We start from the raw sequence: 15690 nt of genomic DNA, 5'->3' as shown, positions 1-15690 counted from the left end.
ATTTTGCTGATAAATAAAAATAAAATCATATACTGAGCAATAATGTAAACACCCATTCTTCCAAACAAGCTATTGTCCAATGGATTGATGATCATATTATGAGCAACAATACCTGCTCTTTTAGTCTACAAATGGTGTTAGTTGAGGTGTTAAACCTATTGAAGTCATAACCTGTAGTTTTACCATTGGGTAATGATCTTATGGACAATGTTTTACTTCGATACGCTGCTCCCCAGATTGCAGCTCCACTGAAATACATATTTAATTGGTCACTGGAAAAGAGGACATTTCCAAATGGAAGCATGCTAAACTGTGTCCATTCCTGAAGGACAGCAAAGAACCCATTACTCCTGCCAACAGTCAACCAATTAGGATACTCCATTCACTCAGTAAGATATTGGAGGGTATTGTGAGTAGACAAATATGGGAGTACATGGAAAATAATGATCTGATTACAGCCAATCAGCATGTTTATCGCAAAAAACATTCCACTATCACTGCATTGGTTGACATGACTGACCAGCGTCTCAATGCTATGGATAGTGGCAGGTTTTTAGGTGTACTATTTTTATTTATTTTAGTGCAGCATTTGATTTAGTGGATCATGAAATAATTTTGATGCGCATTATGGGTTTTAGGAAGCTCCATTGAATTGGGTATAGTCATATCGAACTGCCAGGAAACAGTCCACCTATATCAATGGGTCGTTTTCCCTCCCCTCATGCTTTAAACTGTGGAACACCGCAGGGCAGCTGCCTTGGGCCACTTCTTTACTTAATATATACCAACGACCTTCCTTATTCCGTATCTAAAACTATATTTGCAGATGATCCTACAATTTATACAGCAAGACAATCAGTTCAACGGGTACAGCAAGCTCTACAAATAGATCTGGGAAATATCAGGGACAAACTTGTTTTGAACACCAAAGAAACCAAGGTTATGTTGGTCTGTTCCACCAGGAAAAGGCCAACACAGCATGGGATACAATTGAGTATGGGGGAAGTACAAATTGAGGAACTGGCATAAACCAAACTACTAGGAGTGCAGTTAGACAACTGCTTAACATGGTCATCTGAAATAACTATGTAAAAAAAAGAAAAAAGTTATTAAAACTGATTGCATGATCAGAATGATAGCTAAATATTTACCAGGAAAGATTCTTATACAACAACCCAAGCATTAATTGAGAGTCAGGTGAACTACTGTTCTGTGGTCTGGGAAAATGCATAAACAAGTGAAATTAGGAGGCTGCAGATTGAAAATAAATAACCAGCAAGGATTGTTTTAAGGTGGTTCTTCTGTTGTACTCATGCGCAATGCTCTTGGTTGGTCATCAATCAACAAGATAATTGAAAAACACCTGCTTATTTTATTTCACAATGTACACCATTTAAAACGGCCAAACTCCATTCACAACAGTATTCATGTATGTGGCAAATAAAAATGTATTTTATTCAGTTGGTAAGAGACATTCAGTAAATACTAGGAATAGATTATCCACCATCTACAGTTGAAGTCAAAAGTTTACATACACCTTAGCCAAATACATTTAAACTCAGTTTTCACAATTCCTGACATTTAATCCTAGTAAAAATTCCCTGTCGTTGGTCAGTTAGGATCACCACTTTATTTCTTAGAAAGTGAAATGTCGGAATTATAGAAGCGAGAATGATTTATTTCAGCTTTTATTTCTTTCATCACATTCCCAGTGGGTCAGAAGTTTACATACACTCAATTAGTATTTGGTAGCATTGCCTTTAAATTGTTTAACTTGGGTCAAATGTTTTGGGTAGCCTTCCACAAGCTTCCCACAATAAATTGGGTGAATTTAGTCCCATTCCTGTTTTCAGAGCTGGTGTAACTGAGTTGGGTTTGTAGGCCTCCTTGCTCGCACGTGCTTTTTCAGTTCTGCCCACAAATGTTCTATAGGATTGAGGTCAGGGCTTTGTGATGGCCACTCCAATACCTTGACTTTGTTGTCCGCAATTTTGGAAGTATGCTTGGGGTCATTGTCCATTTGGAAGACCCATTTGCGACCAAGCTTTAACTTCCTGACCGATGTCTTGAGATGTTGCTTCAATATATCCACATAATTTTCCTGACTCATGATGCCATCTATTTTGTGAAGTGCACCAGTCCCTTCTGCTGCAAAGCACCCCCACATCATGATGCTGCCACCCCCGTGCTTCACGGTTGGGATGGTGTTCTTCGGCTTGCAAGCCTCCCCTTTCTCCTCCAAACATAGCGATGGTCATTATGGCCAAGCAGTTTTATTTTCGTTTCATCAGACCAAAAAGTATGATGTTTGTCCCCATGTGCAGTTGAAAACTGTAGTCTGGCTTTTTTATGGCGGTTTTGGAGCAGTGGCTTCTTCCTTGCTGAGCAGCCTTCCAGGTTATGTCGATATAGGACTAGTTTTACTGTGGATATAGATACTCTTGTACTCTTGTTTCCTCCAGCATCTTCACAAGGTCCTTTGCTGTTGTTCTGGGATTGATTTGCACTTTTCCCACCAAAGTACGTTCATCTCTAGGAGACAGAACACGTCTCCTTCCTGAGCAGTATGACGGTAGGCCTTGAAATACATCCACAGGTACACCTCCAACTGACTCAAATTATGTCAATTAGCCTATCAGAAGCTTCTAAAGCCATGACATAATTTTCTGGAATTTTCCAAGTTGTTTAAAGGCACAATCATCTTAGTGTATGTAAACTTCTGACCCACTGGAATTGTGATACAGTGAATTATAAGTGAAATAATCTGTAAACAATTGTTGGAAAAATGACTTCTGTCATGCACAAAGTAGATGTCCTAACCGACTTACCAAAACTATAGTTTGTTAACAAGAAATTTGTGGAGTGGTTGAAAAACGAGTTTTAATGACTCCAACCTAAGTGTATGTACACTTTTGACTTCAACTGTATGTGTTATCCAGACAGAATAGACAAAATAACATTTCAATTCAGAGCAATAAAGACATTGAATAATTTGTCTGAGCAAACCAGAAACCTTTCAATATATAAATTCAAACAATACTTTAGAACCATTTAAATATAATACATTGGAAGGTTGTGTGTGACTATGGTAGAGGCTGTTAAGGGTATTTATATGGTCAATATGTCAGTGTATTATGTCTGGAACAATGGGTTAGATGTGAAAATGTGATCGTATTACATATTGTATTTTAATGTTTGAGGACTCTTGGAAGATTAGTCCAAGTGAGGACTAATTAAATAAAATCAAGTCAAATATCTTGGCTTTGCATGCTATATTTGCAAACTTTCAATGCATTTGTTTTAATAAATAATACAATTGTACTGCATTTGGTTTTTAATACACTGGCGAGTGTAGAGAGTATAGAGATATTGTTATCCACGTCGGCACCCTATTACCAGCCTGTTCAACCTCTCTCTCATATCGTCTGAGATCCCCAAGGATTGGAAAGCTGCCGCAGTCATCCCCCTCTTCAAAGGGGGAGACACCCTGGACCCAAACTGTTACAGACCTATATCCATCCTGCCCTGCCTATCTAAGGTCTTCGAAAGCCAAGTCAACAAACAGGTCACTGACCATCTCGAATCCCACCGTACCTTCTCCGCTGTGCAATCTGGTTTCCGAGCCGGTCACGGGTGCACCTCAGCCACACTCAAGGTACTAAACGATATCATAACCGCCATCGATAAAAGACAGTACTGTGCAGCCGTCTTCATCGACCTTGCCAAGGCTTTCGACTCTGTCAATCACCATATTCTTATCGGCAGACTCAGTAGCCTCGGTTTTTCGGATGACTGCCTTGCCTGGTTCACCAATTACTTTGCAGACAGAGTTCAGTGTGTCAAATCGGAGGGCATGCTGTCCGGTCCTCTGGCAGTCTCTATGGGGGTGCCACAGGGTTCAATTCTCGGGCCGACTCTTTTCTCTGTATATATCAATGATGTTGCTCTTGCTGCGGGCGATTCCCTGATCCACCTCTACGCAGACGACACCATTCTATATACTTCCGGCCCGTCCTTGGACACTGTGCTATCTAACCTCCAAACGAGCTTCAATGCCATACAACACTCCTTCCGTGGCCTCCAACTGCTCTTAAACGCTAGTAAAACCAAATGCATGCTTTTCAACCGATCGTTGCCTGCACCCGCATGCCCGACGAGCATCACCACCCTGGATGGTTCCGACCTTGAATATGTGGACATCTATAAGTACCTAGGTGTCTGGCTAGACTGTAAACTCTCCTTCCAGACTCATATCAAACATCTCCAATCAAAAATCAAATCAAGAGTCGGCTTTCTATTCCGCAACAAAGCCTCCTTCACTCACGCCGCCAAACTTACCCTAGTAAAACTGACTATCCTACCGATCCTCGACTTCGGCGACGTCATCTACAAAATTGCCTCCAACACTCTACTCAGCAAACTGGATGCAGTTTATCACAGTGCCATCCGTTTTGTCACTAAAGCACCTTATACCACCCACCACTGCGACTTGTATGCTCTAGTCTGCTGGCCCTCGCTACATATTTGTCGCCAGACCCACTGGCTCCAGGTCATCTACAAATCCATGCTAGGTAAAGCTCCGCCTTATCTCAGTTCACTGGTCACGATGGCAACACCCATCCGTAGCACGCGCTCCAGCAGGTGTATCTCACTGATCATCCCTAAAGCCACACCTCATTTGGCCGCCTTTCGTTCCAGTACTCTGCTGCCTGTGACTGGAATGAATTGCAAAAATCCCTGAAGTTGGAGACTTTTATCTCCCTCACCAACTTCAAACATGTGCTATCTGAGCAGCTAACCGATCGCTGCAGCTGTACATAGTCTATTGGTAAATAACCCACCCATTTTCACCTACCTCATCCCCACACTGTTTTTATTTATTTACTTTTCTGCTCTTTTGCACACCAGTATCTCTACCTGTACATTACCATCTGATCATTTATCACCCCAGTGCTAATCTGCAAAATTGTAATTATTCGCCTACCTCCTCATGCCTTTTGCACACAATGTATATAGACTCGCCTTTTTTGTACTGTGTTATTGACTTGTTAATTGTTTACTCCATGTGTAACTCTGTGTTGTCTGTTCACACTGCTAAGCTTTATTTTGGCCAGGTCGCAGTTGCAAATGAGAACTTGTTCTCAACTAGCCTACCTGGTTAAATAAACGTGAAAAAAAAAGAAAAAAGGATGAAACAGTCAGAGATCACCAGGAGCAACATAGCTTCTGCGTGTAAATCAGCTAGAAAGATGTGTCGGCATCGAGTAATTGTCTCTGGACCCCTCCCAGTTAGGGGGAGTGATGAGCTCTACAGCAGAGTCTCACAACTCAATCGCTGGTTGAAAACTGTTTTCTGCCCCTCCCAAAAGTTAGAATTTGTAGATAATTGGCCCTCTTTCTGGGACTCACCCACAAACAGGACCAAGCCTGACCTGCTGAGGAGTGACGGACTCCATCCAAGCTGGAGGGGTGCTCTCATCTTATCTACCAACATAGACAGGGCTCTAACTCCTCTAGCTCCACAATGAAATAGGGTGCAGGCCAGGCAGCAGGCTGTTAGCCAGCCTGCCAGCATAGTGGAGTCTGCCACTAGCACAGTCAGTGTAGTCAGCTCAGCTATCACCATTGAGACCGTGTCTGTGCCTCGACCTCGGTTGGGCAAAACTAAACATGGCGGTGTTTGCCTTAACAATCTCACTAGGATAAAGACCACCTCCATTCCTGTCATTATTGAAAGAGCTCATGATACCTCACATCTCAAAATAGGGCTACTTAATGTTAGATCCCTTACTTCAAAGGCAATTATAGTCAATGAACTAATCATAATCTTGATGTGATTGGCCTGACTGAAACATTTAATTTTTTAAAAATGTTTCTATTTAACCAGGCAAGTCAGTTAAGAACAAATTCTTATTTTCAATGACGGCCTGGGAACAGTGGGTTAACTGCCTGTTCAAGGGCAGAACGACAGATTTGTACCTTGTCAGCTCGGGGGTTTGAACTCACAACCTCCCGGTTACTAGTCCAACGCTCTAACCACTAGGCTACCCTGCCGCCCCAAACATGGCTTAAGCCTGATGAATTTACTGTGTTAAATGAGGCCTCACCTCCTGGCTACACTAATGACCATATCCCCCGTGCATCCCGCAAAGGCGGAGGTGTTGCTAACATTTACGATAGCAAATTTCAATTTACAAAAAAAAAAAAATAAGTTTTCGTCTTTTGAGCTTGCTCAATCACTTTTTATAGCTACTGTTTACAGGCCTCCTGGGCCATATACAGCGTTCCTCACTGAGTTCCCTGAATTCCTATCGGACCTTGTAGTCATAGCAGATAATATTCTAATCTTTGGTGACTTTAATATTCACATGGAAAAGTCCACAGACCCACTCCAAAAGGCTTTCGGAGCCATCATCGACTCAGTGGGTTTTGTCCAACATGTCTCTGGACCCACTCACTGTCACAGTCATACGCTGGACCTAGTTTTGTCCCATGGAATAAATGTTGTGGATCTTAATGTTTTTCCTCATAACCCTGGACTATCGGACCACCATTTTATTACGTTTGCAATTGCAACAAATAATCTGCTCAGACCCCAACCAAGGAACATCAAAAGTCGTGCTATAAATTCACAGACAACACAAAGATTCCTTGATGTCCTTCCAGATTCCCTCTGTCTACCCAATGACGCCAGAGGACAAAAATCAGTTAACCACCTAACTGAGGAACTCAATTTAACCTTGCACAATACCCTAGATGCAGTTGCACCCCTAAAAACTGAAAACATTTCTCATAAGAAACTAGCTCCCTGGTACACAGAAAATACCCGAGCTCTGAAGCAAGCTTCCAGAAAATTGGAACGGAAATGGCGCCACACCAAACTGGAAGTCTTCCGTCTAGCTTGGAAAGACAGTACCGTGCAGTACCGAAGAGCCCTTACTGCTGCTCGATCATACCCATTTTTCTAACTTAATTGAGGAAAATAAGAACAATCCGAAATTCCTTTTTGATACTGTCGCAAAGCTAACTAAAAAGCAGCATTCCCCAAGAGAGGATGACTTTCACTTTAGCAGTGATAAATTCATGAACTTCTTTGAGGAAAAAATTATTATTATTAGAAAGCAAATTACAGACTCCTCTTTAAATCTGCGTATTCCTTCAAAGCTCAGTTGTCCTGAGTCTGCACAACTCTGCCAGGACCTAGGATCAAGAGAGACGCTCAAGTGTTTTAGTACTATATCTCTTGACACAATGATGAAAATAATCATGGCCTCTAAACCTTCAAGCTGGACCCTATTCCAACTAAACTACTGAAAGAGCTGCTTCCTGTGCTTGGCCCTCCTATGTTGAACATAATAAACGGCTCTCTATCCACCGGATGTGTACCAAACTCACTAAAAGTGGCAGTAATAAAGCCTCTCTTGAAAAAGCCAAACCTTGACCCAGAAAATATAAAAAACTATCGGCCTATATCGAATCTTCCATTCCTCTCAAAAATCATAGAAAAGGCTGTTGCGCAGCAACTCACTGCCTTCCTGAAGACAAACAATGTATACGAAATGCTTCAGTCTGGTTTTAGACCCCATCATAGCACTGAAGGTGCACTTGTGAAGGTGGTAAATGACATTTTAATGGCATCGGACCGAGGCTCTGCATCTGTCCTCGTGCTCCTAGACCTTACTGCTGCTTTTGATACCATCGATCACCACATTCTTTTGGAGAGATTGGAATCCCAGATCGGTCTACACGGACAAGTTCTGGCCTGGTTTAGATCTTATCTGTCGGAAAGATATCAGTTTGTCTCTGTGAATGGTTTGTCCTCTGACAAATCAACTGTAAATTTCGGTGTTCCTCAAGGTCCCGTTTTAGGACCACTATTGTTTTCACTATATATTTTACCTCTTGGGGATGTTATTCGAAAACATAATGTTAACTTTCACTGCTATGCGGATAACACACAGCTGTACATTTCAATGAAACATGGTGAAGCCCCAAAATTGCCCTTGCTAGAAGCATGTGTTTCAGACATAAGGAAGTGGATGGCTGCAAACTTTCTACTTTTAAACTCGGACAAAACAGAGATGCTTGTTCTAGGTCCCAAGAAACAAAGAGATCTTCTGTTGAATCTGACAATTAATCTTAATGATTGTACAGTCATCTCAAATAAAACTGTGAAGGACCTCGGCGTTACTCTGGACCCTGATCTCTCTTTTGAAGAACATATCAAGACCATTTCAAGGACAGTTTTTTTCCATCTACGTAACATTGCAAAAATCAGAAACTTTCTGTCCAAAAATGATGCAGAAAAATTCATCCATGCTTTTGTCACTTCTAGGTTAGACTACTGCAATGCTCTACTTTCCGGCTACCCAGATAAAGCACTAAATAAACTTCAGTTAGTGCTAAATTTGGCTGCTAGAATCCTGACTAGAACCAAAAAATTTGATCATTTTACTCCAGTGCTAGCCTCCCTACACTGGCTTCCTGTCAAAGCAAGGGCTGATTTCAAGGTTTTACTGCTAACCTACAAAGCATTACATGGGCTTGCTCCTACCTATCTCTCTGATTTGGTCCTGCCGTACATACCTACACGTACCCTACGGTCACAAGACGCAGGCCTCCTAATTGTCCCTAGAATTTCTAAGCAAACAGCTGGAGGCAGGGCTTTCTCCTATAGAGATCCATTTTTATGGAACGGTCTGCCTACCCATGTCAGAGACGCAAACTCGGTCTCAACCTTTAAGTCTTTACTGAAGACTCATCTCTTCAGTGGGTCATATGATTGAGTGTAGTCTGGCCCAGGAGTGGGAAGGTGAACGGAAAGGCTCTGGAGCAACGAACCACCCTTGCTGTCTCTGCCTGGCCGGTTCCCCTCTTTCCACTGGGATTCTCTGCCTCTAACCCTATTACAGGGGCTGAGTCACTGGCTTACTGGGGCTCTCTCATGCCGTCCCTGGAAGGGGTGCGTCACCTGAGTGGGTTGATTCACTGATGTGGTCATCCTTTCTGGGTTGGCGCCCCCCCTTGGGTTGTGCCATGGCGGAGATCTTTGCGGGCTATACTCAGCTTTGTCTCAGGATGGTAAGTTGGTGGTTGAAGATATCCCTCTAGTGGTGTGGGGGCTGTGCTTTGGCAAAGTGGGTGGGGTTATATCCTTCCTGTTTTGCCCTGTCCGGGGGTGTCCTCGGATGGGGCCACAGTGTCTCCTGACCCCTCCTGTCTCAGCCTCCAGTATTTATGCTGCAGTAGTTTATGTGTCGGGGGGCTGGGGTCATTTTGTTATATCTGGAGTACTTCTCCTGTCCAATTTGGTGTCCTGTGTGAATCTAAGTGTGCGATTTCTAATTCTCTCCTTCTCTCTCTCGAAGGACCTGAGCCCTAGGACCATGCCCCAGGACTACCTGACATGATGACTCCTTGCTGTCCCCAGTCCACCTGGCCGTGCTGCTGCTCCAGTTTCAACTGTTCTGCCTTATTATTTGACCATGCTGGTCATTTATGAACATTTGAACATCTTGGCCATGTTCTGTTATAATCTCTACCCGGCACAGCCAGAAGAGGACTGGCCACCCCACATAGCCTGGTTCCTCTCTAGGTTTCTTCCTAGGTTTTGGCCTTTCCAGGGAGTTTTTCCTAACCATCGTGCTTCTACACCTGCATTGCTTGCTGTTTGGGGTTTTAGGCAGGGTTTCTGTACAGCACTTTGAGATATCAGCTGATGTACGAAGGGCTATATAAATAAATTTGATTTTGATTTGATTAATATACTGCGTCTCTCATTCACATATGCAGTAAATCGATTCGAAGACAGTTTTATTTGAAGCCAAGATTATGATGGACATTATTTTACCTAAAAGTGTGATTAATCCACTGGCAGCCATTGTTGCATGCTCTTTCTCTCCTACTTCATCACTCCGGCCTGGAACCGCCATTCACTCCTGCAGTTGATCGGATAGAACTTCATTTATTTTCTTGTGTCAAAAACATCCTTTCTGAGGAAATAGGTGTCCAGCACGTGATCTTTAAGACAAAGTTCTTCATAGAATGGATGTTCTCCATACAGAAAAAGAGCCTACAGATTTGTCCTGTCACTTGTCAGTACAAGACAGAGAAGGAGTCATAGCAGTGGTTCCCAACCAGGGGTCCTAGGACTTATCCACAAGGGGGTACTTGGGAAGAATACTACTGGTAAAATGTACATGTACATGAGGGGGTACTTCAGGGGTACTCCGAGCAGAGAAAAATTCATTTGGTGATACAGTAACGGAAAAAGTACCCTGATGAGTTCCTATTTTGATCTTTTTTTCCCAGTTGTCTTGTCATCTTTTCTCCTCTCATCATTCACAATCAAATACTTTAAAAGCAGAATTACTCATTTCATGTAGATGGAAACATTTTCATAGCCAAGAGATATCAACTATGGCAGAGACCACTGCCTACAGAGTGGGAAAAGTAAAGTTGTCACTCGGGGACTAATGCCTTCAATAAAAAAATGTTTTACGTATTCAATTTTTTTATGATAAACATAATTATCTGTAAATAATCTCCTACTGATTCCCTGACAATTATTGAACAAATCGAAAGAAAATAATACCCTACCGTCTCTCACACGCAGATGTTGTAGATGAGGCAACTAATAAGTGGAAGTCTAACCGTTGTTGTGCAGTTCTGTTCTCTGGAGCCCCTCCGGTCCATCCCAAATCACATTTTATTGGTTGCATGCACATATTTAGCAGATGTTATTGGTGTTGGAGCAAAATGCTTGATCCATCTGACTAAACCTCAGACTGGTTTAAATAATACAATCAGTTGTGTTATTGTTATTGTAAAAATCACTTCACATGTGATCCCCGTGAGTATCAGACAGATCTGTCAGTGAGCTGATTACTGTACATGGGCTTTATATGAAAAGGTGTTATAAGTATATCTTCCACTAGATGGCAGTAGGTTATCCAGCCTTCACAAAGCCATGGAGCAACGCCATGGTAGACATGGGTAGTACGGCTGTCGTTTTGCTCTGTAGAGTGGAACGAATCATGGTCCTGTTACTTTTCAGTCATGTGGTCAGAAAATAAATACTACACATTCTCTCTCTCTCGACATCTGGTCTCATATCATGTTCACTACAGGGAGGAGAAAGGAGAGACATACACATCCAATCCATCAACAATCAACTTTGCATTTATTGAAAAACCTATTTCCATTATAGCTATTTTCAGACTGGATTGTTAACCTATACAACATGACACAGTGCTAGAGTAATTGACTCTGTACATCTCAGAAACAAACTAACGAGGGTAGAGACAGCCACGGCATACTGTAAGGCAACAAGCTCGTTGTTTATATAGATCTTTCACAGAAAGAATACAGTCATTTCATCTGAATATACAGTAGTACTTTAACGTACTTGGAACAAATCTTGTGACAGTACAGTAAAGGGAGAACAGAAGACAATGACACAGAGGAGGAGTAAACACAACAACAGTGATATCACATGCCTCCATTGACTCATCCATTCATTCATCCATCCATCCGTTATCCTCCTAATACCAAACACACCTCTTCGGTTGGTGGTAAATCCAACATCTCACAGTAGTCGCCATGTCACAATACTCCTGAACTATGGCAATGGATGTTTCAACCATCCCACTGGTAGTCAATTCAACCAAAGTGAATGTAAAAGGTGTTGAAAGTAATCAATACGGCATATGACACAGGGACGGTGGGAACCTTCTCTCCTCCATAGTGATGCAATCAGGTTTTATAGTGGTCATCAATATGATCAATTAAAAAATAAGAGAGAAATACTGTATCACAGTGTTAGTATTCATTCCGGTAATGCAGGACGTCTTGAATATCCATCCGTATTACACACAGGATAACATTGGAAATTGCACAATATACATATGCTGATACACATTCCACGGTAGCCACCCATAGAAACATCTTGCCACCTCCTCTGTTCACAACAGAGATCCGATGGACAGACGGACTATGTCGTTAGTGCTTTGTGCTTTAAAACCTTTGGGGAGGTTCAGAACCGTCAAGGTTGTTGTGAATTCTAATTGCTGACATTACAAGGAGCGACAGTTCAATTTAACCTGTGTGTCCAAGTTCTTTGTATCTAAGTAGTAGATTCTAGAATTCAGGAGAATGTTGATTGGTTGACTGTAGAATATCTCAATGGTTTCGCTTCAGTGGACACTATAAGTCTGTCAGTGCAAAAATGTTGTTAGCCTTAAGGTCAAACTACTGTAGTCCAGCAGCCATCCACTTTTACTGTCAATGTTTCTGAATTTGATCGCTAAAAAAGGTTGCACTATGTACAAAAGTGAGAATGAACATCAAAACTCTATTCAGATTCAATCACATAAACACAATATTTAAAGTGAAACCAAAGCCCAAATCCAAGTGCGTTCACAAGCTGCTCGCTTAACAATGTGAAATGAATTAAATAGTTCCTACATTTGTAGGTTTCTCTCATCTCGCAGTTACACACAGAGTTTAAGATGATGGACCACCAAAGCAGAGGACATAATATGTTTTCTACTGTCTGCACAATATTACCTGTTAATGTTAGCCAAAACCATGACACTGCACACAGAGAGAATCAGACAGGTCATCAAATCAAATTGTCACATGCGCCCAATATAACAGGTGTAGACCTCAGCACAGGTGGCAAATGCCATTTGATTTGATTCGATGACAAGCGTGTCACGGTCCGTGGAAACCGTGACGAGTGGCGGAGAAACGAAGACAAAGACGACTGCTAAAACTGACAACCTGAGTTTTCTTGCACGGCTTACTGTCAAGAGTAACGTCGGTTTCACGCGAGTCTTTTCTCAGGTGTTTGGTTACATGACCATATAAGGACTGTTGATGATTATGGGCGAGAGGCATCAACGAGAGAGACAGCCCTCCTCTCTGCCTTGTTAACAATAGTGAGGAGCTGCACCGGTTACCTGTTTCAGTTCAGTTAAATCACTAACATATCTACCATACACAGAACATGACAACAACAAAAAAAACGAAAGAATAAAAACCGAATATAGAAGCTACTTACTAGAATGGTAACGCGCTTTAAAAACGCATTTATTCAATGTTTTACTTAACTCTATTTCTTGTACTGCACTGTTGGTTACGGGCTTGGAAGTAAGCATTTCACGGTAATACCTGTTGTATTCGGCGCATGTGACAAATAACATTTGTTTTGATTATATTGACAAATGTTTGGAGGTCGAACGGGTGAACTGAATTATCGCCATGCGCTATATATCCTATATATCCTGCTTTGTTCGACATTTATTACATTCGCACTTCATGTGAACGGTAGATCTGAACGTGTCAACCGAACATGCATCGCGGTTTACTGTACCCACATTGGAGACTAAAAGTGCTAGAATCAATCGGGCAATGCTAATTGGGTGAAATAGCTGTCGTTGATAGGCTGTTCTTCACAGTGATTTCCCCAGGTTGACTGAATCGGTGCTTCTTGTCAGAGTTGCAGCTACTGCAAGTGTATGTATACAAGTAGCACCTTTTGCACCTGATGAACAGTAGGCTAGGTATTGTAGAGCAGAACACTGAGGAGTAGAACACAAATAGGAAAGGTGAGTACATAGAAATACCACTCAGTGCTAACATGCCTGTTGTTGTCGGAGAGAGCTTCCACTAGTGCATAAGTGTGCACATGGCAACCATGTGTGTTAAGGTCTGCTTATGCATTGCTGTGCGTGTGTATGTGTATGTGTGTGTGTGTGTATGCGTGTGTGTGTGTGACATTAGAGCAGAGACATGCTTCTTTCATTTGCACGCCGTCATCATCATAAATGTGTCTCTCCCTTTCCTTCCCAGATTGCACACAGGTCACTTATGGGGTGGTCTGGTGTGGAAGTGGGTCTCCACAGCTGATTTCCGGAGGATGGTCAGGGGTGTGGACCAAGGGCTGGTCAGGGGTGTGTACCTGGGGTTGATCAGGGCTGTGGACTTGGGGTTGATCAGGGCTGTGGACCTGGGGTTGATCAGGGCTGTGGACCTGGGGTTGATCAGGGCTGTGGACCTGGGGTTGATCAGGGCTGTGGACCTGGGGCTGATCAGGGCTGTGGATCTGGGGCTGATCAGGGCTGTGGACCTGGGGCTGATCAGGGCTGTGGATCTGGGGCTGGTCAGGGCTGTGGACCTGGGGCTGATCAGGGCTGTGGACCTGGGGCTGATCAGGGCTGTGGATCTGGGGCTGATCAGGGCTGTGGACCTGGGGCTGATCAGGGCTGTGGACCTGGCGCTGATCAGGGCTGTGGATCTGGGGCTGATCAGAGCTGTGGACCTGGCGCTGATCAGGGCTGTGGATCTGGGGCTGATCAGGGCTGTGGATCTGGGGCTGATCAGGGCTGTGGACCTGGGGCTGATCAGGGCTGTGGACCTGGGGCTGATCAGGGCTGTGGATCTGGGGCTGATCAGGGCTGTGGATCTGGGGCAGCTGTTCTCTCCAGTAGGTGAACTGGCTGAAGGTGTCAGGGCAGGAGAAGTCCGAGACGTGACCTCTGATCAACAGGGGGAAGACGTGGTCCACCACCTCACACAGACGACCATACCTGGAAGGAACAGGAACAGAAACATACTTCACATCATTTACTTTCATTGTTCATTAGACAGAGACAGACAGAGCTACTGAGGGAGGAAGATGAGGGAGGAAGATGGAGGGATAAAGAAAGAGACAGAGAGGTCTGACTTACGATGAGATGTTGGTCCTGGCGTGTTCCTGTATCAGCTCTCCCTTGGGGTTGACTGTGAAGATCTTGTTTAGGGGAACGCCCACCTCCTTATAGGAATACACATCCTAAACAACAGCAACAACAACAACTGTAACAATGACTGACGTACTATCCAAAACAACCATACACAACCACAACAGAATTAAACATAATATTCAGTTTGAAATGAGCCTTTTGGCTGAATCTGTCACATTGGCAAAAAAGTTGATTACTGGCTGTAAGTCGCTCTGGATAAGAATGTCTGCTAAATAACCAAAATGTAAATGTATAGAATGTTTATGGTCCCAGTCAAATGAATCTAAAAAAAGTTAACATGTACAGTGATGGAGGGAGGGAGCAGGGCTCTCACCGTGGCTCTGTTGCCGAAGGCTGCGTAGAAAGGCTCAGTGTTGGGGTGGAACAGCTGCTTCACGTCGGTCAGACACTCAATCTTAAACCTCTCAGGCTTCTTCTCTATCACCTCCCTACAGGACAGGACAAGACAGAACAGGGAGGATAGGGCAGGGATGCCAGGACAGGACAAGACAGGACGACAGGCCAGGACAGGACGACAGGTTAGGACAGGAAGGATAGGGCAGGGATGCCAGGACATGACACGACAAGACAGGACAGGAAGGATAGGGCAGGGATGCCAGGACAGGACAGGACAAGACAGGGCAGGAAGGATAGGGCAGGGATGACAGGACAAGACAGGACAGGAAGGATAGGGCAGGGATGCCAGGAAAGGACAAGACAGGACAGGAAGGATAGGGCAGGGATGCCAGGACAGGACAGGACAGGACGGATAGGGCAGGGTTGCCAGGACAGGACAAGACAGGACAGGAAGGATAGGGCAGGGATGCCAGGACAGGACAGGACGGATAGGGCAGGGTTGCCAGGACAGGACAGGACAAGACAGGACAGGAAGGATAGGGCAGAG

General features: G+C 43.5%; 1 protein-coding gene across 3 annotated transcripts in view; it reads right to left on the bottom strand.

Moving 5' to 3' along the window:
* Positions 1-11165: 11165 nt before the first annotated feature.
* LOC135526034 (phosphatidate phosphatase LPIN1-like) overlaps positions 11166-15690 on the bottom strand; it is a 43402-nt gene continuing 38877 nt past the window's right edge. For all 3 annotated transcript variants that reach the window (XM_064954063.1, XM_064954062.1, XM_064954064.1), the window contains exons 19-21: positions 15121-15235; positions 14733-14836; positions 11166-14591 (exon numbers count right to left, since the gene is read on the bottom strand). In XM_064954063.1, coding sequence (XP_064810135.1) covers positions 13871-14591; positions 14733-14836; positions 15121-15235 — 940 coding nt within the window. In that variant the 3' untranslated portion in view covers positions 11166-13870. The remainder of the gene's footprint in view (positions 14592-14732; positions 14837-15120; positions 15236-15690) is intronic.

This window comes from Oncorhynchus masou, chromosome 32 (genome assembly GCF_036934945.1).
Source record: "Oncorhynchus masou masou isolate Uvic2021 chromosome 32, UVic_Omas_1.1, whole genome shotgun sequence".
Classification (NCBI taxonomy): domain Eukaryota; kingdom Metazoa; phylum Chordata; class Actinopteri; order Salmoniformes; family Salmonidae; genus Oncorhynchus; species Oncorhynchus masou.
The sequence above is the reverse complement of the archived record's forward strand: the minus strand, read 5'-3'. Positions and strand labels throughout refer to the sequence as shown.